We start from the raw sequence: 24,505 nt of genomic DNA, 5'->3' as shown, positions 1-24,505 counted from the left end.
CTAATGGAAAATCGTGTGTGTGTGTGTGTGTGTGTGTGTGTGTGCAGAGTTGTGTTGACTTGTACTTTCACTAGAAGCCATTCATGTTGCTTTTTTCTACATCATGCTGTTGCCTCAAGCTGTGCTGTAAAAGCCGACGGATTGTGCTTGACGTCAAACTGATCTATGGCCGCAGAATACCCCTGTTTTCGGAGACCTCATCAGGTCAACTGTGGGAGTTAGCCTATTCTCAAACCACTTTATTGCACAGTATTTGGATGGTGGGCTTGAAACACACCAGGAGAAATCACAACATGTGAGTGAGATGGGAGACTAGGTGGATGGGAGTAATGAAAAGGGTTGGAATGGGAGAAAATGAGAGGGTTCAGAGGACAGAGCTGAAAGAGTTGAGGGGAGAATAGAAGAGGAGCGAAAACGAGAGTGAAACAAAAGAGAAGGAGAGGAGATGGGAGGAGAGGAGCACAGAGAGATCAGAACCGAGGGAGGGCAGAGGAGAAGGAAATACTGGAGTGGAAAGAAAAAAGCGGCTGGAGAGATAACCCTCCACGCAGACATGGAGAATTACTATTGATCAGGCTTAGCATGCTTTTTCTCTTTCCTGTTTCTCACTCCTCTGCCTGCATCCTCCATCTCTCTTTCCTCATCTTTTTTCTCCTCCAGCCCTCCTCTTAGTTTCATCTATCTCTTTTCTCTCCCTCTCTGTTTTCGGCCTGTAATTGCTCTCCTCTGCAGCCAGTGTACAGATACCATAAATTTTCAAGAGGCCGTTTAACTTTTTAATTTGTCACCCTTGTTGTCTGCCTGGCTGGTGATCTGTGGGTCTCCCAGTCGCCTTCAGTTAAAATGATTGAAATGCTTGTGTGTGCCTTATTGTATGATGTACCTTACTGCAACGAGCCAAACTCATCTAGCAATAAGTTCATCCTTCCCAGGTCACTTGTTGGAAAAATAGGTTTGAAAAAGGCTGGCAACAACGGTGTGACCATGTTTGAAGGCACACTGAGCAGCGTGGCTCCAGAGATGCCAGTGTCTGTCTATGTAGTGACTATGTAAACTATGAACAGAGCTTCCAGGTTATTGCAGAAGTGCTTTACATTCTTTGTAATGGCCAGCAGGAGGAAAGTCCACTGGGTGCATTATCTACTGTGTGTGGAGGCTTATTAGAAAATGACCCTACTTCTCACTTGATTTATTACCTCAGTAAACCGTTTCCTTTTAAGTTTATGGTCTCAATCGCTTGTTTCAACACGGCATCATCTTCATTTAGTAAATTATGATCCTATTTGGAGTAAAGGATGATAAAACAGGATATGCTTTAGGGCACAACTATCTTGTGATTGGCAAGTCACTACCATGAAATGTTCTTTGATTCTCAATCAGATCCAAACGAGATCACTTATTACTACGATACTTTGATTTGTGACCAAGTGCCTGCAAAAATAATGACATTCCCGTCAGTCAGCTGGACTTGGTGTTTAATGCTAGTGAGAAAATCTTTGCTTGCTACATTCTGAATGGAGAAGGCAAACACAGGAAACATTATACTTGCTAAATAGCATCATGTTTGCATTGTGACTGTGAGCATGTTCCTATGCTAGTATTAGCATTTAGTGTTGTTTGCTGACAGCAAATATCCAGAACCGCATGGCAGATGCAGGCAGCTATTTCTACTGTATCGGCGAAAATAAGAGGCTTTCCCAAAATGCATTAAAAAATCTCTCATGATAAGCTTAACATCATTTAACATCGCCAAGTATCTTCTTCAGCCCGTCTCGCTGATAAAGGTGTCACGATAAATGACACTGTGTTGAACTGAAACCCACCCTATTGAACACTTTAGTGGTTCCTTGTACTCCATTTGTTTGAGTCTTGCCTCATAGTTTCTTTCTCTTATAAATTATTGTATGAAATTATTTATAAATGCTCCTGTTCTCAGCAAATGAACATCGATACTTCTTTACATAAGCAAGGGCAAAGCTCATTAGGCTCTAAATGTTCTCTAGTAAAACTCAAGCATTACAGTATGCTTTTTTAAAACAGTATTTTACAACTTTTAAAAACTTTTTCAAACATTTATAACACTGAACGTAGCTTTCATCTTGTCTGACTTATTTGGATGTCTTTCTTTCAGTTTCCATTATCTTCTGTTGCTTTGTAGTTGCAGTGGTTGTTGGTCTTTCATCTCTGAAGCAGATATTTATATGCTTGGACAGACTTCATGGACTAAGGACAGAAAATGTGAAGGAACTAAATTTGTAGTGAACCAGTAAGGGCAAACTAGGGTGATGACAGCTGTCTTTTGGTGTGTTTTCTCCTTCTCTTTCTCTCTCTATCACACACACACACACACACACACCCCTGCAGTGTCATTTCAAATGTCATCTGGGTGCAGGTGTCAACATGCTTGGGTGCTGTAGTGTTTGAGAGGCAGTGCAAAGCTGGCTTGTGATCAGGACAGAACAACTATTAAACCCTTCAGGTCCAGCGTATCACCACATGTTTGTGTGCACTCACACATATATCACAAATACACACATTCTTCTAACAAATCAACGTCCAGATCTTGACATCAGTGTATGGACACTGAAGGGGGCTCTCTAGGCAGTGTGGGTTGTGTGTGTATGTGTGTGCATGTGCACTTATAGCCCTCCTGGCTCCACCCTCCCTCTCTGCAATTTGCTCCTTTTATCGCCATCAGGGGAGCAAATGGTTTCTATAGCGACAGGCACTAGGAATTTCTTTGAAAACATTTTTTTTTTTCGTTCAGTTTGAAGGCCTGAGGAGAGAAAAGATGTGTGTGAGAGAGCAGGACAAAGTGTGTGTGTCTGATCTATAAGCCAATTATGTCTATGACCATATTGACATTTTGATGAACAGAACACGTCAGCTATAGCTTATCCCTCCTGTAGGAGGATTAGCAGATAGTATGTTGTTATGTTTAAATGTTTGGTTTTTCCTATGCTCCATGTTTAGATTCCTCCTTTATATTTATCATTTTTGATTTTCTCTAAAACAGTATTCCCTTCTTTGTTCAAACACACACTTAACTCTGTTTCAGACTGATGCTAGACGTCACATTGTCACTCAGCACGCTGCCCAGAGGTGGTAAAACCTCCAGACAGGACATGAGGATATGTGTCATAGACCTCGGCAGACGGACACACACACACAGACAAAATGTAGTAGCTCCCTCAGAGGCATCCATGTCCTCTCCCTGTCTGTCTTCTTTCTCTAATGTCTCTCACATTATTTTTATCCATTTTGCCATTTACTTTATGCTCATGAGGAAATAAGGTTTGTCAGACTCAATAGCGAGGGTAGAGTTTGTATCCCAAAATCATCGTCACTGTCCTCACTCTCTGGCATTCTGCTGAGAGAAAGATGAGGACAACATATTGTCAGGCCAATCATAAATCATTTTACCGAGCATGGAAAACCCTTGCACCACAAACCACTGTTGGTAAAAAAGACATACACGTATCTTAAATTGAGATTCCACACCGCTACATCTAAAATCATTTACTGTGTATATTCAGTATTGTGATTTATTTTCAGCCCACAATGTCAACTGTTAGCAGCCTACATGAGCTAGCAACAATTCAGAGTCATTGCATTCAGTGATGCACCGATGGCAGAGGCTGCCATGCAAGGTGCCAACTGCTCCTGGGGGAGCCGGGGATTCGAACCAGCGACCTTTCGATCACTAGACGACCCGCTGAGCTACAGCCGCCCAAATAGCATCCTAAATGTGATTGACAAAACTCTCAAATGCTTTGAATTGAATACAGAAGTTGCGCTTCAACAATGGGATTTTAAGTGGAGTAATGGACCCCAAAAATCCAGTGAGCAGATTAAAAACGTCATGAAAGGGCAGCACATATGAAATTTCAGAGACAGACAGAGACAGAGAGGATAAATTTAAGATAAAATAGAAATGTAATAATCCCATGGTCAGGTTCACACACTGGGTCCAGTTTAAGACAGTAAGAGTTAGTGTCCACTTACAAGTGTTTGAATAAAGAAACGACTACTCTCTCCTGCATTCACGACAATGAGTATTAAATATTCGTGTTTTTAAAGGAGCAGTATGTAAAAATTGGCTGCCTGTTGCACTCAGCACCCCCCAAATAATGTACAGCATATCACCAGAGCAGCTGACTGCTGCTAACTCTATTCTGTTAATTACTGCAGATACTCAGCGTGTTTCCATGCACACTTAAGTCGAGCTCGGGTCATAGCTCGATTAGGCCATTTAATTGGACTATTGCCATTGTCCCAGTATACAAGTATCAAGGGAAGATCAATTGATTAACGGTAATATGTCCAACTTCACCACAGTAGGCGGCAATATGCAACGTTTCAGCTCGTTGTTACTGGACCTGGTTGACCTATTGGGTCACATACCAAACAAGTTAAGAAGCTACAAACGGGCTGCACAGCCAAAGGTGAAAACATGGATTACTTTTTGGCACTGTACATAATATATTTTATTGTATTAAGACCTGCATCGTCTTTGTCTTCTTTGTTTTTTCCCGGCTGCCTGATACGGATTAATGCTATCGATGACATCCAGAACAGTGCCCAGTGTGGGGACTATGGTGCATGTACAGAAAGCAGAGGCCAGTTCAGGTCCAACTACAGCGAATACATGAAAGACTAAATCAACTGCCAACTGCATTTATCTGGATGTGTTAGTTCAAATTTGAGAATTTCAATTTAGCACGATTTCAGTCGGACTAACATGTTTCCATGGACTTCAAATGTCCAGATTCAGTCGTACTAACACAATAGTCCAACTTTTCTAACATCATGTAAAGGTACTGACTTTTAGCTTGTTAGCTCAGTTAGCCAGGAAGATAGAAGCTTGAGTGTTGGTATTTACAGCAGTAGCACAGGACCTGTAGACCACTGAGAGAAGAGGTTTTTAAGGCCACTGCTAGCTGGTTAGCATGGTCATTTCAAAAGATATCTCTGCAACACAAAGCATAGATGCCTTTGATATAATGCCAACACTGTTATTTCTTCATATTCTATTGATAATTTCAAACTCTCTTACATATTGCTTCTTTACCAAGTACAACAGTAAACTTGAATGGATCATAATAAACAAAAGTGGGAATGACATTGAAAGTGAAACTGGCAGTGATACTGAAGGTTGTAAACTACTACTAAAAATATTTACATTTCATTTGTTTGGATCCCAATAATCTAGTTGATAGGTTTCCAAACGGTCCAGCAATGCATTTTTTAATCTGATGAAAAAAGTAGGACTGTATTTACTTGTAGTTGCATTTCTAACTTCTTATTTCATTCATAAAGTAACCATAAAAACAATAAGTAACAATTTATATCTTTACTTATTGGTGAGCTTTTCAAAGTCACGCCATCTGTTTTGTATTCCATCCATCCGAGTTCAGTCTAGTCGTGACTGTGCAGATCGGTGCACCTGGGGCAATATTTATGAAGGCAGAAACGCCTCAGTTTGGGGACTTGATGGAAATTAAGGAAAAGCTTAGATGGAGGAAGGCAGTTTTCTTTTCCTTTTATTCCTGTTTCTCCCATTTTTAATCCGGCTATAACCTTTGGACATCTGTATATTCACTCTCATGTCTGTGCTCCTGATTTTTTCTGTGTCCCCTCATTCATATATTTGGCAGGATTTTTTAACACTAACTTGTTGAATGTGATGCATCGTGTGTAGTTTATGTCTGTGTTGAGAACTTTGAATATAAGAAGTACATAGAGAAATCCCCACCAAGGCCGGCTGCTTTGAATCAGTTGGTCTTCTCAGAGGTGGACTGGAGACTGTCAGTCATGTGTTCTGGGTGCAATTCCCTGCCAAGGCCTCCACTGTCTCTGCCGTAGGGAGATAGTACAATACTACACACACACACACACACACAAAACACAGACCCTCTGAGACACCGCTCTGCATAATGTCCTTTGCCAGCCTCCCCATGTTGTGAAATGGCTTTGCTCCAGCCGTGGCCAAACTAGCCAGTCCACACACACACACACACACACACACACACACACACACACACACACACACACACACACACACACACACACACAGCACTCAGCAGCCGCTAAGCCAGGCTCCCTGCCTGCAACGTAACCCTGCTTGATCCTCCATCAGACACACAGACACAGACACAGACCCAGTCCACCCTGCTGGGTGGCCAAGTGCACACCATCCACCTGACAGGGAGCAGCAGTCTGTCAAAAACATCAAACCAAGACTGGCTTAAAGGTCCAATCCCCTCAACAATCCTGTTGTGTCCAGGCTCATGGACGGAGTTCAATGTGAAGCACAGAGTGGTGGTGGTGGACTCATTTAAAACAGCTTCCCCTGCTGGATCCATCTCAAAGTAACACTCTGTAGCATTCTTTTGTCTGTTGGACGGTCAGTGCCCTGTCTGGCATTTGATTGGTGGATATCGAGAACAAGAAGTGGCTTTATCATAAAGGGCACTTCATGGTTGTTTAATACGGACAGGAGTAGGTGAGGGGATTTATGGTATTTGTAGATGACAGGTGAGGCTGTTTTTGAGCATGAGCAGCTAAACTAAAAACTTACAGCCCCGGAGCGCCATTTAGCTCAGTTGGTGCAGCGGGCGTCCCATGTACAGAGGCTTTGTCCTCACTGCGGAGGCCCCCAGGTTCAAGTCCCGGCCTGTGGCCCTTTGCCGGGTGTCACTCCCCCTCTCTCTCATCCTGTTTCCTGTCATCTCTTCAGCTGTACTTACAATAAAGTCCAAAAAATATACTTTTAAAAAAAAACATACAGCCCTCTTCTGGCTGCTGCTGGTGATTGTTGGCATGTGCTTTGCAGCCGTAATTCCTCTGGACATCTGCCAGATTCCAGTCCAGTTTCTTTCCACCTCAGGTTCCTTCTTGTCCTGTTGGTCCTAGAGTGACTTGGCTCATTTTCATAAATTGTGTTCCCCCATGGTTTTGTAATATGTACCTAATTTATTATTTCCCTTATTTAATTCTGTGATTTGTAATTGATAAAGAGAAGGGTTTATGTAGCTTTGTTCTATGTTACGTCCTTTAAGGCCTTCTTGTAATGCAGGCCTTTATAAAAAAACAAAAAAGTTAAAGGAAGACTTGAGCAGAACATCATAAAAAGTTTCGACCTCCACAGTTTCTTCCTGGTTCAGTTATGTAGAGGTCTGACAGCTCCCTGTGTGGTTTTGTTCCTCGGTAATGAAATTTGTTCTGTCGGGCTACACATGGCGATGGACAGGATATGACTTTTGTCATCTCCTGCAGATTCCCAGCGGTGGGATGTGTGTGTTTTCATACAGTTTTTTAGAATACACACAAACATTTTTAGTACATTTTGTTTCCTTTATCAGATTACAAGTCACCTTGGAACAAGACTGAAGAGTCTAAAGATAAGCTAGCAGCTCTGTGAGACTGTACTTTGACACAACAGTGCTTTCAGCTAAATGTTATGTTGTGACAATGGCCCAATTTGGTTTAGTCACAAAAACTAGGGTTAGGCTAAAAATACCTGTTTTTGTCACAACAATCACAGCTGGAGAATGTCCTTAGGTCTTGGTAAAACTCCGGTTTAGTTGTCCAGATGTCTCCTCAAAAATATCCAGTGGTTTCCACACTTACAAATGTTGAAATTCAGACTTTAAAGGAATTAACTTTAACTCTCGCTCTACAGATAAAAAATCTCTTAAGATTTATAAAATCCTTATGTGTGTACCCCCCTTTACAAAGTCCTAAATTTTAATTTGGCTAATCTTGCAAACATCCTGACTTCAGACCTACAAAGGCCTCGATTATGTTTTAAAACACTTACAAATGTTGAAATTCAGACTTGAAAAGTATTTACTTTAACTCTCGGTAACTTTTAGAAATGTCAGTATGGTGCACAGGCCTATGACACTGACAAATGTGAATAAATGAGTGCTTTTCAGAGATGTTAACTGCCAACATTTTATCCTAGTAATTGGGCCAGTTGGATGTCAAGATGTTTCACTAGATTGGTGAAAACGTTGACCTGCTGGTGGCAAAGTCATTAACATTTATTCTCTGGACACCATAAACTAAATTCCATGGTAATTGATTTAATAGTAGTTGAGATACTTCGCTAAAAACCCCAAATGTAAACCCCATATTACCATCTAGGGAAAAGTCTGTTTGTTCCAATCCATCCATTAGTTGCTGAGATGCTTCTGCATCGTGCTGCTAGCATGGCTGATTTTATATCTCCCCCCTACTACCTTCATCTTCCTTCATTAGTAAAACTATTAGATTATCATTTAAATCATGTATTAAATCTCATTCAGCAGAACGTAGCTTAAACTGATCTGCTACAGTACATTTCTTGTTCTCACACACACACTCACTCACACACACACACACACACATACACACACACACTCACGCACACTCACACACACACACACACACACACACACACACACACACACACACACACACACACACACACACACCTCTCAGTAAATGTCAGACCCACCAGGGTTCATCTTCAATGCCTGTTAGAAGCCAGGGCTTTGTACTTGAACAAGTCAATGTCCATGAAACTGTGCCCTGCCTTTCCTGGAAACAGCCAATATTTCCGTCTCTCTCCCCTCTTCAGCCTATCTGTGGTGTGTGATTAAGGCAATTATCCTGCCTCCTCACAGCACTACAGTTCAGGGGAAAAAAATACATAGAGCGATTGCAAGCGGGGGAAATTTAGAGATATTAAGAGAGGCGACTGATGAAAAGTGCTCTTTGGTACAAGGTGGCAAAAGTCGATGGGTCCATTCAGTATCAAGACTGACTGCAGCCACAGCATGCACATTATACAGCATCATGACTGGACTTTTATTCCATGCCATAGCTCAGACTGGTTTAGACCAGGTTAGCTACTCACTTTCTCCCATTTGCTGCTCATGGTTACCATTACATGGGATATTCCCGAGATAAACAGCAGATTTATTTTTGCAATATGAACAAGCTTTAAGAAGAGAAGTATTAGTTGCATTGAGCCTGACCGGCCTGACCCAGGTTCAGCTGACGAGGCCAGAAATGAACTCAACAAATCCTTTTTTTAACTGAAGTCAGGATAGGCATATATTAAAAAAAAGTAAAGAGACAAGCAAAGGCGTTGTGCTCCTCTCGGCCTGCAATACGCAGTCCATCCACATTAGTTCTGATCACTGGCTGCCTAGAGGCTTTCTCTCTCTTCTTCCATCGCTCTCGCTCTCTCCTTCCCTCTCTTTGTTTACCACGTAGAGGTTGATTTATGTCGGCTGCACTTGGCAGAGTTGGGTGGCGTGGGCGAGAAACAGCAGCTGAAGGGAAGAGAGAGAGAAGACGAGCAGGAGGGAGGAGAAGAAGGGGAAGCAGAATGAGTAAGGCCAAATCGAAGTGATGTATCGCGGGAGAGAGGAGAGAGAGAGAGAGATGAGCAGAGGGGAGGAAACAAGAGACGGATGAGAATAGTAAGTAAGGAGGGAAAACAGGAGGAGGGAGGTTGTGCGAGGAGAGAGGCAGAGGTGTTGGACTGGCCTCAGGTGTCTCACTCTGATTTGTATCTTTTATGATGCGTCTTCATGTCAGAGCGAGGTCTCACACTGCGGTCCCCATGGCCCGATCGCCTCCTGTGGTCTGTTTCATCCTCCTCCTTCTCATCATGTTTACATGCCCGTTATAGCCTTATCACTGACAGTCATGGTCAGGATGGGTCAGGTAGAAGCTGATCAAATTACATTACATCATGCTTAAATGATTTCTTTGGGAGAGCAGGGTCATTGCAGCGACAGTTATGAGATAACTAAAGCAAATAAGGTGTGTTTTCATGCGCAGCTGACAGTGTAGTCAGAAAGTCACACATGGAAATGTGCAAAGTTTATTAGCTTGTTTACAGAATGTTTAGAAGAGGCAGCAGCACACAGTGTACGTATGAGTCAGAGAAATAAATTAAACAACATTAAAAACATAAGTTTTATTCATGTTTATACATTTAAAATCTAAATGTACAGACAAAAATACAAGGCTAAATACTCACGCAGGGCTGAAGGTTCAATGTTCATACAATGACCATTATGTCGTACCTGAGAGAAGTCTAATGAGCAGATAATTAAGTACCTTCTTTGTCATTTCAAATGCTGTGTGCGCCAAATGCAACTGCCAGGAGTAAAAAGCTAATGTTCAGCTATAAACCAAAAATCCTGGTCACATGATTTCAGCGTCACCACCACTAACCCTCCCACTACACTGTAGGCTACTATTCACACTTAACTACAGATGGATCCATCTACCAGTTGACAAATGGAGCAGAATTCCATTTTATGTAGCCACTCACATCACAAGTGGGGTATTACTGATGTGTTTTGTCTTGTATAGTAAAATGTGAAAATAAGCTGTTTACTAGCTTAACTGTCGACCTTATTTCAGGCAACAAATCAAAAAAGCATTCAAACAACCCAATGACATAAAGGAGCGGGAGACAATAATTCAAAAATGTGAACTTGGCTCCAGTGTTAGGACTCCTTCCTGCTGCCCTGTATAGTCTTCAGATAATCTGGTGTTTGTGTGAGGCTGCTAAATGTAAACACAATGCATGCTAAAAATATCTTAATTTAGTATTTTATGTATGTTATTAATTATGCTGGTATTCAGTCATAATACATTATGATATTGACTCAATGATGGAGGATGAAAGGTTTCAATCTGTTAAGTACGTTTTGGTACATTTCACTTAAAACCAACATTACTGACTCATGCTGGTAATTGAATAAAATATGTCAAACACCAAAGTCAGTACGGTTCATCATCTGAGGACCATTATTGTCGATACAGAATTTCATGACAGTCCATCCAGTCGAAATAGGACCAAAATGCGTCCTGAAAAAAAAAACACCAGGGCAAAATACCGTTTGAGATCCAGCTCATTATTTATCCTGATGTGGTTATGTGTTGAGAATAACACGTCCTGTTTTCTTCCATTACAAATACTCTTTTATCTCCCTCTCTTCCTGCAGCCGGTCAGTTGAGCCAGTCGGCTCATTTCTCCCTCCAGCTGCCCTACACTGTGCTGGGCCTCGGACGCAGCGCCAACTTCCTGGACCACCTTTTCGTCGGCATCCCCCGGCAGCCTGGAGAGACGGTGAGGAAATGAAGGGGTTTATATTACCTGGACACTGCACAGCACTCCTGCAGGAAGAGCCACAGGCTGTGCTGTCTCACAGGAGGTTTGAGGGAGGTACACTGAGGTGTGTCTGTCAGCTCAGACAAGGAGGAAGAAGGTGTGCTAAATAACCAAAGATTTAAAAAAAAGTAAACCATCTGGATGCAAATTACATTAAAATGGTTGTTTAACAAGAAGTCTCTTAAAACATGTATAATGCCACTCACATGCCTCATTAAGTCATTTCTGAGCAGCCTAACCTCTTGTGAGTATAACAGTGTATGGCATGCGTGGCCGAGACATTTAACGTCTATGCAGTGAGCCTAAAAAGGGAGCAAGAAAAGAACAAAAATAGCCTCGGGATCATGGTGTTACCAACCAGAAAACCTTCCAAGAAAAACATCAGATGGTGGACTCATTCACGTTACGAGCAATTCAGGCACCTTAAAGTCATAAGCAGAGCTGAATAGCTGTTTTTCTCCTGCAGCTCAAGCTTTAGTTCACGTTATGCATTTCTTCTGAGGACTGTGAGACTTTTTTAAAGAGTATTTTGTGGAGATCCAGAAGAAGGATGACCCTCCATGTATTATTATTTTTAGCTAATTAGAGATTCTAATCAGAGAGCGCCGTGTTTACCTAATCCTGGAGAAACAAACGGTTTGTTGAGGTTGTTTTTTCTTAATCAAGCGGAAGTTAATGCAACAAAATATCAGCTATCTAGTGTTTATATACGTTTCAAAATGTCAGCCAATTTAGGAAGCACATAATTAAAGAATGTGAGAAGCCTGTAATCCAAATTAAAGTGTTTTGTTTTGCTTCTCTTTTTAGTTTGTGAAATGTTTGATCAAGATGTATTAGCTAAACGCAAAGAAACAATTAAGACAGACAAAGCGCTAATCACTATTTCACTCCCCAATTTTTTCTACTGCAAGTCTTTGGTTGTTTTTGTATCCATGGATATGGATTAATATTACCTCTCTGAAAGACAAGTCATAATTTATTTTTTGTTTCTTCATTGAACTCTCAAATTAAGAAATGAATTATATTATAAGAATCTTCTCTGTTTTGATAGCAGTCTTAAGAAGCATATTTCACAGTCCTCATCATTAGGAAAGAGTTTTGAAAGGAAATGTGGCAGAATCAGACTGCAAGACTGGAGGTGAGACATTTTTTTGTGCCTTCTTGAGAAGAAGAGACGGTGAGAGTTGAAACGCCTACCACACAGGTGCTTTATGGCAGATAGATTACACATCCTTCTTATAATGTACTGTATGGGATGTTGAAGATATCGCCTGCAGGGTTGTTAAAGGTGCCACAATCTCCCCAGTGGACCGGAAACATCCTCTGCTCGCATCTAGCTTCAAACACATCTTTGTGTAACAGCCCTGAGAGTGGAGGATGCATGAATGACTGTGCAGTCGATGTATGCCTCCCATCATACTACAAGCCGCCGTTATAATAATACCCTTAATAATTGATCGAGTTTATGTTTTTAATCTGTTCGTCTGCCACATTTCTGCGCTACACTCCTTCAAATGTCAGCGCTGCTCAGCTCAGTTCTCTCACACGCTTTCCGCATTCATCTCCATCTGCGTTCCCTCTCACGCTCACGTTGCACTTGTCACAGTGAATATTAGGCACGACAGGGCTCTTTTTTCCCCTCCCATGTGGCACCAGGATCTTTGTCAGGCAGCTGATTAGAATTGTAGATGGGTCTGTCCGCGACTCAGAAGCTGTAGTGCACCAAGAACACTCATCTCAAACAAGCTGCTTTGTTGCCCCCCCCTCCCCTCTGCACACTCCTTTTTCCTATGCAAAGAAATGTGTCTTTTTTTCCCTCATTTTTCCTCCCCCTCGCACATTCCTTCTACAAAGTGAATTAATGAATACCTAAAGATGCGGCCCATTATGCCAAGCAGGTTTTTTTACCCACAGGGACTCGAGAAAGGAGTAACTCCATCAAATCTACCTGTAATGAGGAGGAGGTCTATAAATCCTGACCGCTGCAACACCGTGCTCAGTCGGCAGTGTTGGATCTTCCTGTGTGTCAACTTTCTGTTTCTGTTTTTATTTTCTCTCTCTCTCTCTTTCTTCATTTCTGTCCGGCTCCCATTTTCTCACTGTCTCCCCCGCTGTGCCCTTTACAATTTTCTCCTCTACAATGAGAGTTCCTGCCTGCTGTCTCACAGAAGGAGAGGTTTTGTAAAATCTACTTGGATATCTTCCATCTTCTGTCCAATCATTCCCCTCTTTTATTCGCCCCCTCCCCGTCTTTTTCTTTTGAGTCTCTCTCCTCCTGTTCACTTATCTTCCACCCAGGGGATTCCCTTTGCTGCTCAAAGTGGTTTGCTTCACTAATCAGTCCCCTACTTGTCACTCTCGCTTTCTCTCTGCCTCCCTCACTCTCCATCTCTGTATCCATCTCCCTGGCTCTCTCATAGTGTGCCAGTTTCCCTGGCTTTGAACCAGAGTGTCTCTCTTTCTCTCTGAAGACTTGGGAACACTTTTCTCTTCCAAACAGCCAGATCGGATCTGCTCCCAGGCAGCAGCAGTGGAGGCTGACTCGTCTGCAGCTCTGCTCCCCCGCCAGTTGCCGCACCGACGGCAGCGCTTTCCAAGAGCTAAGCGACAATGGCTGGCGGCGAGAATGTGCTCATTATGTAAAAAGCAACGCCGGTGTCTCATGCTTTTTCAAAATAGCTGCGAGATGTGGTTCCTCTCAATTGATGAAGAAACGGAGAGTCACAATTAAAGAGCAGTGGCACTTCCAGATTCTGCCAAATGTGAAGCTGGAAATGTTCATTCCTCACAGCTACAAGCATGATTACAGTTTTTAAATCTTTAATGTGATATCTCTGGGCGCTTAACCTCCAATGAGCCTGAACACAACCTTGGATGCTTCATCAAGACACAGGGCGAAATGATTTCAGAAACGTGACAAAGAAAGCCAGCAGACACAGAGTGATGGTGGGCTTATCCAGAAATAAATCACTGTTGTATGCAGAGCATAAATACAGTGTGTGTCAGTCTTATGTCAGATGTCAGCATGGGTGGTGAGCCTCAAGGCAGCAAACTACTAAAAATGAAGCCTGAACTTGAAAGTGAAACTGCTGTCAGACAAATGTTTTTTAAGCTCTCTGATTCTTCAACTCTGTGTCTTAACATTCACCGCCCGTCCAGCTTAACCCCGGAGTGCTGAAATCCTCTCACACTATTTAACTGTGAGTGGACACTAAAAAATAGGATGGATGTAAAAAAAAAAAAAAAAAGAAGAAGAAGAAGATGTGTATGCACCAGAAACATGCAGCACAAAGGACACAGGAAAAGCATAATTGTTTATGATGCCAGGTGCATGCACATGTGTTTATGTGGGTTTGGAAACTTCACCCCTGTGACCTCACATAAAGAATACTTTATATGAGAAGATGTCACTCAACTCTCACGTCTGTAGGTGTTTTCAGCTAATTAGATCTACAATCATTTAAAGCTTGGTGGAGCTGTGTTTGGAATGATGTGATGTGACTCAACTCTAGGAAGTTATTGTATATATATTGTAAATAGAAAGTGAATTTCATATATGGAGAGCTGTCATCAAAAGCACCCCAACAGGTGCAAGAAAAAATAGGACTGAGGCAGCCGTCAATCAAGCACAATATGTTCACGCCCACGCAGGCTAATCAGGCAACGTGCGTGAAAACGGCTCTGTGGGCGAGGTTATTAAAGTTGAACTAAAACTAATCTAAAAAGTGAAACTATGTGTGAAATAATATTCTAGTGAAGTGAAATAAAGGTTTTAAAGCCAGACCTTAATAAAACAATTGTTTCCATCTCAGTCCTCATGTACAACCATTTTGTATTCGATGGTGAATCATGCTGGCGCTCTTTAAAGCAGAGCTCAGTGAGGGTGAGGTAGAGTTACAGGTTTAGAAAAGATGAAGTATATTTCAAAAAGGCCGAGGCTGACATAATGTTTTGTTCTGCGGAAGGCTGAACTCTCTCACACACAGCCACATAAATACATACAGATGCACACCAATGTGCACACAGACCCACACAGGCTGGAAAATCTGTGCTGCTCCCCACAGTTGAGGGTAATTTATTTCAAGTAGCAGGTTGTCTGTGTCTTAAATGCACAGCTTAAAATAGCCAATCCACAGTAGCTAAGGAAAACCATGGGACCCCATTATTCTGCCCCAGAGGACTTAACATACATATTCTGAGTGTGCATCTGTCCAAGTGTGTGTGTCTCTGTGGAAAGCTGGCAATATTTTGACCTTAATGTATTTGCATGTATGTGAATATATCACCAGTTAATGTGTTTTCTGTGTCTTTCCAGGACATAAGGAAGCAGGAGTGGACGGCCATCATTCCCAACTCTCAGCTCATCGTCATCCCCTTCCCTCACAATAAGCCCCGCAGGTACACCAACACAATCCTCCTACACAACGCGGTAAAGACGCATCAAAACTGCTCCCAGTAGTGTCATTTTCTGGGAGACACGCTGATGCTTGTTGCTATGGACACCTTTCAACGCTTAAACGGCCTCCTGTGATGCCACTGATCAACCTACTCAAGTTAATGTTGCCTCAAATACAGAGAATCACACACACACACACACACACAGAGTCTCCTCGCAGCATGTGTTCTCATGTTATCATGACATTGTTCACATGTAGCTCAAACCACGGGAGGTGCTCCAGATGGCTTTTCAACACACACACACACCTTCCTCCACATTGCACCATAACACAACTCACCAGGCCTGCCACACATGCGAGCACCGACACACACCTACAGGGAAAAAACACGGGTGAAAGCAGATCTCACCAGAGCTGCCGGGGTATCCTTCTCACATGCCGGCTTAGCTAACAGATTGTGTCATGATAAATGTAATGTGTAAAAGTGGTTTATGAAATTGCTTGAAATAAATAAAAGTTCTTGGTGAAAAAAACTGTTTAATTCTGCTCAGGTGTGAAAGAGATGTTCATTTATGTAGTTAGTTTACCTTGATTAGTAAACAGTCTCTGCTAATGTTCGCTGTTTGGTAATTACAAAAAAACAGCATATGGCCAGTCATCATATTATTCACCCCCCTCTCTCTCTCTCTCTCTCTCTTTAGTTGGAGTGCTAAGTTGTACCTGACTCCCAGCAACAGCGTGTTGCTGACGGCCATCGCGCTGATCGGAGTGTGTGTCTTCATCCTCGTCATTATCGGAATCCTCCACTGGCAAGAGAAGGTCAGGACACACACACACACACACACACACGCACACGCATAATGGTGTGGTTAAAGTTGGCCTCTTCCTGGTGATTTACTGTGTGTGTGTGTGTGTGTGTGTGTGTGTGTGTGTGTGTGTGTGTGTGTGTGTGTGTGTGTGTGAGAGAGAGAGAGCAGATTGGTCACAACCAGCAGCAGATGGGTCTCACTGTCCCTGTCCTGTAGTCCTCTAGACTCCCGCTGAGACGCACATACACACTCCTTCTCTCTCTCTCTCTCGCTCTCTCTCCCTGTCTCTCTCTCTCTCTCTCTCCCTCTCTCTCTCTCTCTCTCTCTCTCTTCCTCTCTGTCTCTCTCTCTCCGGGCCACAACCTGGAAGGACGTTCAGCTGTAATTGCCTGCTTCTGTCCTTTCAGCATGGCAGATCTGCTCTTCCTTACAGCCGTAAATATTCCCTTCAGGGTTTTCACATGTGTGTTTCAGCTCCTCCTGGTCCATTTGTTCCATCACACACACACACACACATATTATGTTCACAGTAAAATGAAAATGGTCGAGGACACACAGACACAAATTATATTTAACAGTAATTCCTGCACATTGTCTTTTTTCTGTCTGTGAATTGTTTCCTTTTCATCTACAATCATGGTGCTCGTGCTGTCTGCCGGGCTGAGCAGTGCTGGAAGTTTTTGGCATCTCCTCCAAGCCATCTGCTGTGCAAGTGTGTGCACTTAATGTGTGTGTGCGTGTGTCCGTGCGTGTGTCCGTGCGTGTGTGTGTGTGTGCCTATACGCAGGATGGCATGTGTGCATGGTTACACACTCAGAAGCCCTCTAATTGCCCTGTTTTGGGGGATGTGTGGGCGTGAGCATCAGCTTCATGTGAACCAGCACTGCATTTATGGATGGAAGGAGATATTTGTGAGAGGTGAAGGTGACGTGGAGTCTTGTGAGGGTTGAGAAACAAGATTGTGAGAGGAAGCACGAGGGACATGCACATCTGGAGAACCAGCTCTGTCACAGTTGCAGTCACCGGCACTATACTTCATACAAAATCACGTCTGGCATGCTCAAACAAGCCGCATGGTTTAAAGCCACAGAGAAGCAGTTTCTGGCTTGACCGCTATAATGTGCTTTGGCTGACCAGTCACAGTTAACAATTTCTACCTTTTCACTACTGCTGCCACTCTGAAGTTGAAAGCTGTGTAGTGTTATCAGTTGTGGTTCTCAGTATAGAAACACAGGAGTCTTCTGAATAACTTGATGATGCCATGGGTTTATCTCAAGGCCAGTGCTTTAAATTATTTCAACTTCACTGCTGTTGTGGATCATAAGACAAAATTCAAAGCAAAAAAAACACGCAGCAGTTGCTGAATATACATTTACCACAGACTCAGAATCCAAAAGTGAAAGTGAGTCAAGTGAGTCAGGTGAAACAACAACTGAAGTAGACGGGGAACTATGACTGAAAACATTTTTAAAAAACAATTGAAAAGAAAATGAATCCTAACCACACGTCCAAGAGAAATATACAAAATATAGTGTATACATAGCCACTGGTGGTAATACACACATGGATTTTATTTGAGCATTTGATAAAGCATTAAACTGATAGAGATGCAATGGGATGTGCATTTGAATATAGCTCTTATTATATTTGGTCCATAAACAGGAGATGTCCAGCTGAGTGCATGACACTGTACAGACACTGGGACAGGGACCTCTTTCAACAAAATGTGCTTGGTCCATAAACAGGAGATGTCCAGCTGAGTGCATGACACTGTACAGACACTGGGACAGGGACCTCTTTCAACAAAATGTGCTTGTGTAAAAGTGTGGTATATTTGGAAACCACTTTACAAGATGCTACATAAATTCACTGAGATGTTCTTCAAAAGATGAGAGCTAAGGTACAAATAAGAGCCAGCCTCGAGGTACACTGAGAACGGACCTGGAAAAGTCTTGTTAGTAAACAGTTTTCAGAACTTTGAGGAATAAATCAATCCATCCATTCCTCCTGGAAAAAAGTTGAGGTGGAAAATCAAAACTGCTTCTTTCTCTTTTCTTTTTTTATTGGGACAGAGAGAGCTGAGTTTAATCACCTATCTTTATATAAAATACTTGATGAATTGATGGATATTTACATCATTCTGCTTGGTAGAGCTTCTGTTTTCTGTGTTTTACTCTTTAAGAGAATCTCGTGATTCATATTTTCATATTTTACCACATCCACACTATGTTACATGCTAATAACATTCTTAGTTTTGCTCCTCTTATTAATATGCACTTGTGATTTTTTTTTGTATATTGGCACTTTATTAACCAACACGTAACAATTTTCCTACCATGAATCAAAGCTTTGCCACTTGTAGTTGAACCAGTTTAACGTGCTGGTCTGAAGCTGTGCTGCAGGCAGCAGGTTTGATGGGCAAACAGACCTCAGCTCCCTCCACACTGCAGCATTGCATTCAGACTGGCAGCTTTTGAAAACACAGCAGATTTGATTGAATTTGGAATACTCAGCCGGCCTTAATATTTGAAAGACACACATCTGGGCTGACAGGCTAATGTGGTGTGACCTCCTGCACCATCCAGGGAATTAAGATTGAGGCTGAATCGTATATACCTCTTGCTAAACATCCTCCTTCATATCTCATCCTCTCCCACCTCTTTACAGCGGGGTATCCAGTAAGGTCAGGGCGAGCCCGCTGATTGACATTTGGCATTTCTGCGTGTTTGCACCGCCGCCTCTGGTATTTGCTCTTCTAATAACAAAGTCAGGTAGAGGGCAGAAGCACAGGGGCAAAGGCGTGCTGTCCTGCCTAACAAGCTAACAGGGCTTTTTACACATCTCCTGTGAACTTCTGTGCAATGCAGTATTAGCTGGGGTGATGGGTATTCATCGTATGAATGACAGGAAAGGAATATGTAAGAGATAGATGAGAAAAACATGTAATGAAGCAGAATGTAATCAATCTGCCTCCCTAAGATGCATCGTGTTCATGCAGGACATGTAGACCAGATTTAATGAGTTGACATTAAAGCCCGGTGAGACTACACCATACCTCACTGTAGCTTTCCACCTGGCTTCAGACGCACATGCACCACTGTGTCATTAAAACCGTTAGAAGGACACAAATCGATGCTCTGCTGTCTAATGATGATTCGGGCCTCAGGATGACAATTTGGTGGTATCCCCCAGACAATCAATTAGACCGGGCTTCAGCAGCAGCACCGCTCCTTGGATCAGTTATTTAAAGAAAAGAGCATCACATCAATCCATCTACTCCTTCAAAAATGTTTCCCTGGAAAAGGAAAAAAAGTACATCAGTCAATATGAAGCGTCTGTAACTTGGATGATAGATGAAGGTTTTATTACAAATCAAAACTGACGGCATAAAAAAATGCACTAGATGTGCTGCTGCCTGTCTTCTGGGTGCAGCAAACTAGTCAACTTCAGTGAAGGATTGGCTGTCGTTTAAAAGGAACAGCCTTCTCAAAAGATCCCTCTACTGAGACTGAGCTCCGTCCTGTCCATACCTGCTCAACTGCAACGTTTAGTCAGTGTTGAGGCAGTGACAAAAGAGATGGTCCCATTCAGATACTTTAAAGTTCAAGGCTATTTTCTTCCCATCCTCAGTTTGTCACTGATGTCACACACAACAGGCCTAAATGTATTTCTGACTCCACTGTCACCAGTCCAGATTATGTGGCATCTTTTGTGCTCAACTGCTCAAAAAATGAGGACATTTCACTCCTTCACTCCCCAACCCATCAAACCTCATTTCGAATGGTGTTACGGACCAAAAGACTGTAACTTTATAATGACAGACTTTCCTTTAAGTGATATTCACACAAAACAAAAGAATCTTTTAAACAGTAACACCCTGAAGGCTTCAAGGAGAAATTAGTATTGAACTAACTATTGAAAGCTACTCTAAAACATTTAATCAACTCAGATATGAAGCACTGTTATAGATGAAATAATGGATAAAGTCTGTAAGTAGTTCAGCTATTACACTGAAAAAAGGTTCTCATTTCTAACTCAACAATGTCCACATGCTGATGTGTAGGAAGAGTCATTAGTTGATGCAAATGTCCATTCTGTCCACATTTGTTGGGAAAGATCCCTCCTACTGTGATTGTCATGTTAGAGATGGAGGAAATGCATTTGTAGACATTGAAGACTTTTGCTTTTACCTTCCATCACCTACATTGGAGTTGTGTTAGAAAAGGAAGATACTGTGGTGACCGGGTGGAGCGAGCAGCGGATGTACGGAGGATGTGTCCTCAGCAGCGGCCCGGGTTGGATTACACCTCGTTGCCTCGTGTGGCCCTTTGCTGCATGTCTTCCCCGACTCTCGCCCTCGTTTCCTGTCACTCTCTAAACTGTCATATCGAATAAAAGACTAAAAGACTAAAAAATTATCTTAATTTAAAAAAATTAAAAAAGGGATATTCCTTCAAAACACAACACAGGAATGATTACAGTCACGTACATGTTAATGCACCTATAATGATCCAATAGTGTAGTACATACAATACTATATCAATATTACTACAATAAATAAACATATTATAGTAGAAAAGTTGCCTTTCTCAGTACTTTTATGCATTTATCTAAGAATATATTCCTAAACTTTTACTCAATAAACTCAATTGTGTCTACAACTCTTACTCTGCCTGACATCTAACACTTGTTCCTATTCAGACTTTCTGTTGGTCACACTGCATTTTATTTATTACATGTTATGTTGTACAACCTCTCGTGTTTCGATAGGGTTAGGGTCCTTTACACATCTTGTTCTCAGCTTAGGGCTCTAACACGTCCAGTCATCACACCTGCCCAGGTGTCTATAGGCTTCTGGTTATAAATACACATGTCAAGTCTTGTCCTTTGTAGTGTGTGTGTGTGTGTGTGTGTGTGTGTGTGTGTGTGTGTGTGTGTGTGTGTCTAAGTAAGGTGCTTTGTGATGGTTCAATATTATTTTCCACATTTTTATTTTAATTTCTGCAGAGAATTTGTAAGAGAAAAAGTATTTGTTCAGATGATAGATGACTGAGGTGGATTATTTTCCACCTGTGGCTCTGTTATTGAATATTAAACGGTTTACTTCCCCACCAGAACTCTGATTAAACACTTGATACATCTGTTCACTTGTGGTTTCTCAAATTAAATTAGTAGACGATAAAGTTCACCCTGTTTTATTATTTATTTATTTATTTATTTACTTTCTATTCTTTCTCATTTAATCCATCACCTTTGGGCCCATTTAGCTTTGTGTCCATGTTAAAGCAGTTAATCGATGTTAGTGGCCCTGGTCTAACACAACAGTCTTTAACATCTGGTCCTGACTAACATAAGAAACCTCTGATCAGCCTGAAGGGATCACTGAACTGCACACTGCAGCTTGAATTTCTCAGCTGGAGCTTTAGGAATAATGTATTGTATTCACACACACACACACACGAGTGCACATCAGTGTTAATTACCTCCACCGAGCAGGTAATGTTCCCACCTGTATCCATGTGTTGGTTGGTTTTTGAGCAGGATTTCATAAAAACTACTGAACAGATTTCCACAAACCTTGGATGGAGGATGCATCTCAGTCCAGAATAGACCCGTGAACTTTTGGTTCTGATCTGGATAAATGTGTTCTCACTTTCTTTAACATTGCAAGATAGAGTGTTTTTTTTAAATGTTGGTTCATTTCTCAGGGAACAGTTCATGGACCTTGACTGCTATCTGTGAGTGTTTACAATCTGATACGTGGCTATCAAAATTTTACCAGGCTTGATTAAATGAAAAGCGACTGCTCGGCCTCGGTGAAGGTATGCGCTCTACTGAGTGCAGTTCTGGGTTGACCCCTGATTTTGATTTGATTTTGGCCGAGTCAGCTGTTCAAACTGTTATTAGCTTGAGTCACTCACTGTATTACTGTTAAAGTCATCTAGTCTAGTTGTTGCTGTGTTAACTGTGTAATTATAGTCTTTAGAGTTTTGGCATAAAGCCGTCATCTTTAATCTGTGTAGTTTCCATGGTTATAGGTGTTGCTGTTTGTGTGTTTCATGGTTAGCTGAAAAAGTGCTGTTGACTTGTTTACAGCAGAGTGTGTAATAGTTTGCACATCCACTTGACGTCACACTTCTCGTTAGTTATAATATCTATTAGATTTCACTCCCAGCCATAAATACAGTCTTCATTAACAAACTGTGGCTATTTCAGCCGAGCTGTCCCTCCTGTTGGTCATTATTGAAGTTCTCCACTGAGCAGCTTGACCATTCAGAAGCTGTGTTTACTTACATGATCACTGAACCGCTGATTACTGTCTGGATTTTGCTTTAACGAGCAGCTAAATTAATGCAGAACAGTTCCTTAGGGTGATGAGGGAGATGCTGCACTTTTCTACAAGACGGAAAGCCAACTGAAAATACTAACTTTACAACCACAGCCCGAGATGTTAAGTTAACATTAGCTTACATTTTAACAAATGGTTTTTCATATTTTCAGTATTTATTCCAGCCTTTTGTTTGATTTGTCTCAGTTCATTTCTAGTGGGATCGGGGTTGAATTTATCTTCTACATTTTCATTCCAAGAACTGATAAAGTTAGCTTACTTAGCACCATTTTATAGAAAATGAAAGAGGATGCTGATCTACCAATCAGAAGCTACAGTGTAGGTTGTTGAGAAGGACTGCATTAGAGTTCATGTGTCTATTTTCAACATCATAGTTTTTGTTTTGTAAGGTCTTCCTTTGATTTAAATACTTTTCTTTTTCACAAAATGTACACAGGTACACACACACAGACAACAAGTTGAAGGATTATGTTACTTATTGTGATGGGAGACACAACTGACTGTATATGTTTCTGTGTGTTGCTCAGAAAGCAGACGACCGAGAGAAGAGGCAGGAAGCCCACCGTTTCCATTTCGATGCCATGTGATGGGAGAGAACTGCATCATGGGAGAACATCCTCTCATGTCCTCCTCCGCCCACCGCTGCACACTCCCTCCTCCTCCTCCACTCACACATTTACACCCAGACTCATTTCAAGGGCCAATAAATGGATCCTCATTTGCCCCAAAATGTTTCTTTTTGATATTCTTCAGTCCTCCGGTCAGATGTGAAATATTTATGTCCCATTTCATTAATTCATTGCAGTGTTAGAAGTACAGGAGCTGCAACAAGGCCGTGGAGACACAGAGAGAAATCCTGGTGGAGATCACTGACAGGCTTAAGGCAGGGATTTCTTTGGACTGGCTGTAGTTGGCAGCACGATCCATAGTGGTGTTATTAGATTATTATTTTACTAAATTACAGATTTCTGTTGAATCAGCCAACAAATTACTCAATATTGTAAACTGTTTATTCACTGGAAGGGAAGCACCTTTGTGTAAGTTACTTGAAATCCATATCTATGTTACTGTCTTGTGTTTGTCTGGTTGATTCACCTCTGAATTGTATTCTGTGATATCCATCTGAGCCGTGCAGCTGCAGCAGCAGAGTGAATGAGAACAGACACATGCAGCAAAATGATTCTGTGGAACATTTTCTGCTACAAATCTCACCTAAAATGATGAATGGCCTTCAAGTCTGCTGAGTGCAAATCCATCTTTTCCTCAGTTTACCATTTCACAGTGCATCATTGCAGTGCCAAAAAAAAAAAAAGGTTCCGTGTTGCATCCTGCAAATGTTTAATGCTGCTGCACCGAGGGGCCGCAAAATCCTGCCCTGCTGAATGAGGCACAGTTTACTGAAGATATAGTTTAATTTCTGTTGTCTTTTTATTGTTAATCAGGCCGAGCGCTCTGGTGTCTTTTGTGTATTTATTTTACAAGAATGAGCTCATGCCTTTCCAAATTGTTTGCACTTTTTAACTAATGATTAACTGCAGGTGTATGTAATGTATTTTGTTTTGTGGATTTGATTTGCCAATGAATGTTTAAACTACTAAATGTGTTTACTTACTGAGGTTAAGAATAAAAGTTGCTCCTGCTACAATAACCTCTGGCTTGATGTCTTTTTTATGTGGCACTCTCCTTCACTGTGCTTGGGGGGGGGAAAAAACATTTAAACTCATCAACTCCCAAACCAATAATTGATCACTTACAAACTCCTTTC

At 41.8% G+C, this 24,505-nt stretch overlaps 1 protein-coding gene across 1 annotated transcript in view; it reads left to right on the top strand.

Moving 5' to 3' along the window:
* Nucleotides 1-24,388, top strand: part of itfg1 (integrin alpha FG-GAP repeat containing 1) — a 140,421-nt gene extending 116,033 nt beyond the window's left edge. The window contains exons 15-18 of the mRNA XM_030414566.1: nt 11,019-11,143; nt 15,501-15,583; nt 16,284-16,401; nt 23,268-24,388. Coding sequence (XP_030270426.1) covers nt 11,019-11,143; nt 15,501-15,583; nt 16,284-16,401; nt 23,268-23,327 — 386 coding nt within the window. The 3' untranslated portion in view covers nt 23,328-24,388. The remainder of the gene's footprint in view (nt 1-11,018; nt 11,144-15,500; nt 15,584-16,283; nt 16,402-23,267) is intronic.
* The last annotated feature ends 117 nt before the right edge of the window (nt 24,389-24,505 follow it).

The sequence above is a fragment of the Sparus aurata genome, chromosome 4 (genome assembly GCF_900880675.1).
Source record: "Sparus aurata chromosome 4, fSpaAur1.1, whole genome shotgun sequence".
Taxonomy (NCBI): domain Eukaryota; kingdom Metazoa; phylum Chordata; class Actinopteri; order Spariformes; family Sparidae; genus Sparus; species Sparus aurata.
This window is presented reverse-complemented; position numbering and strand designations above follow the sequence as displayed.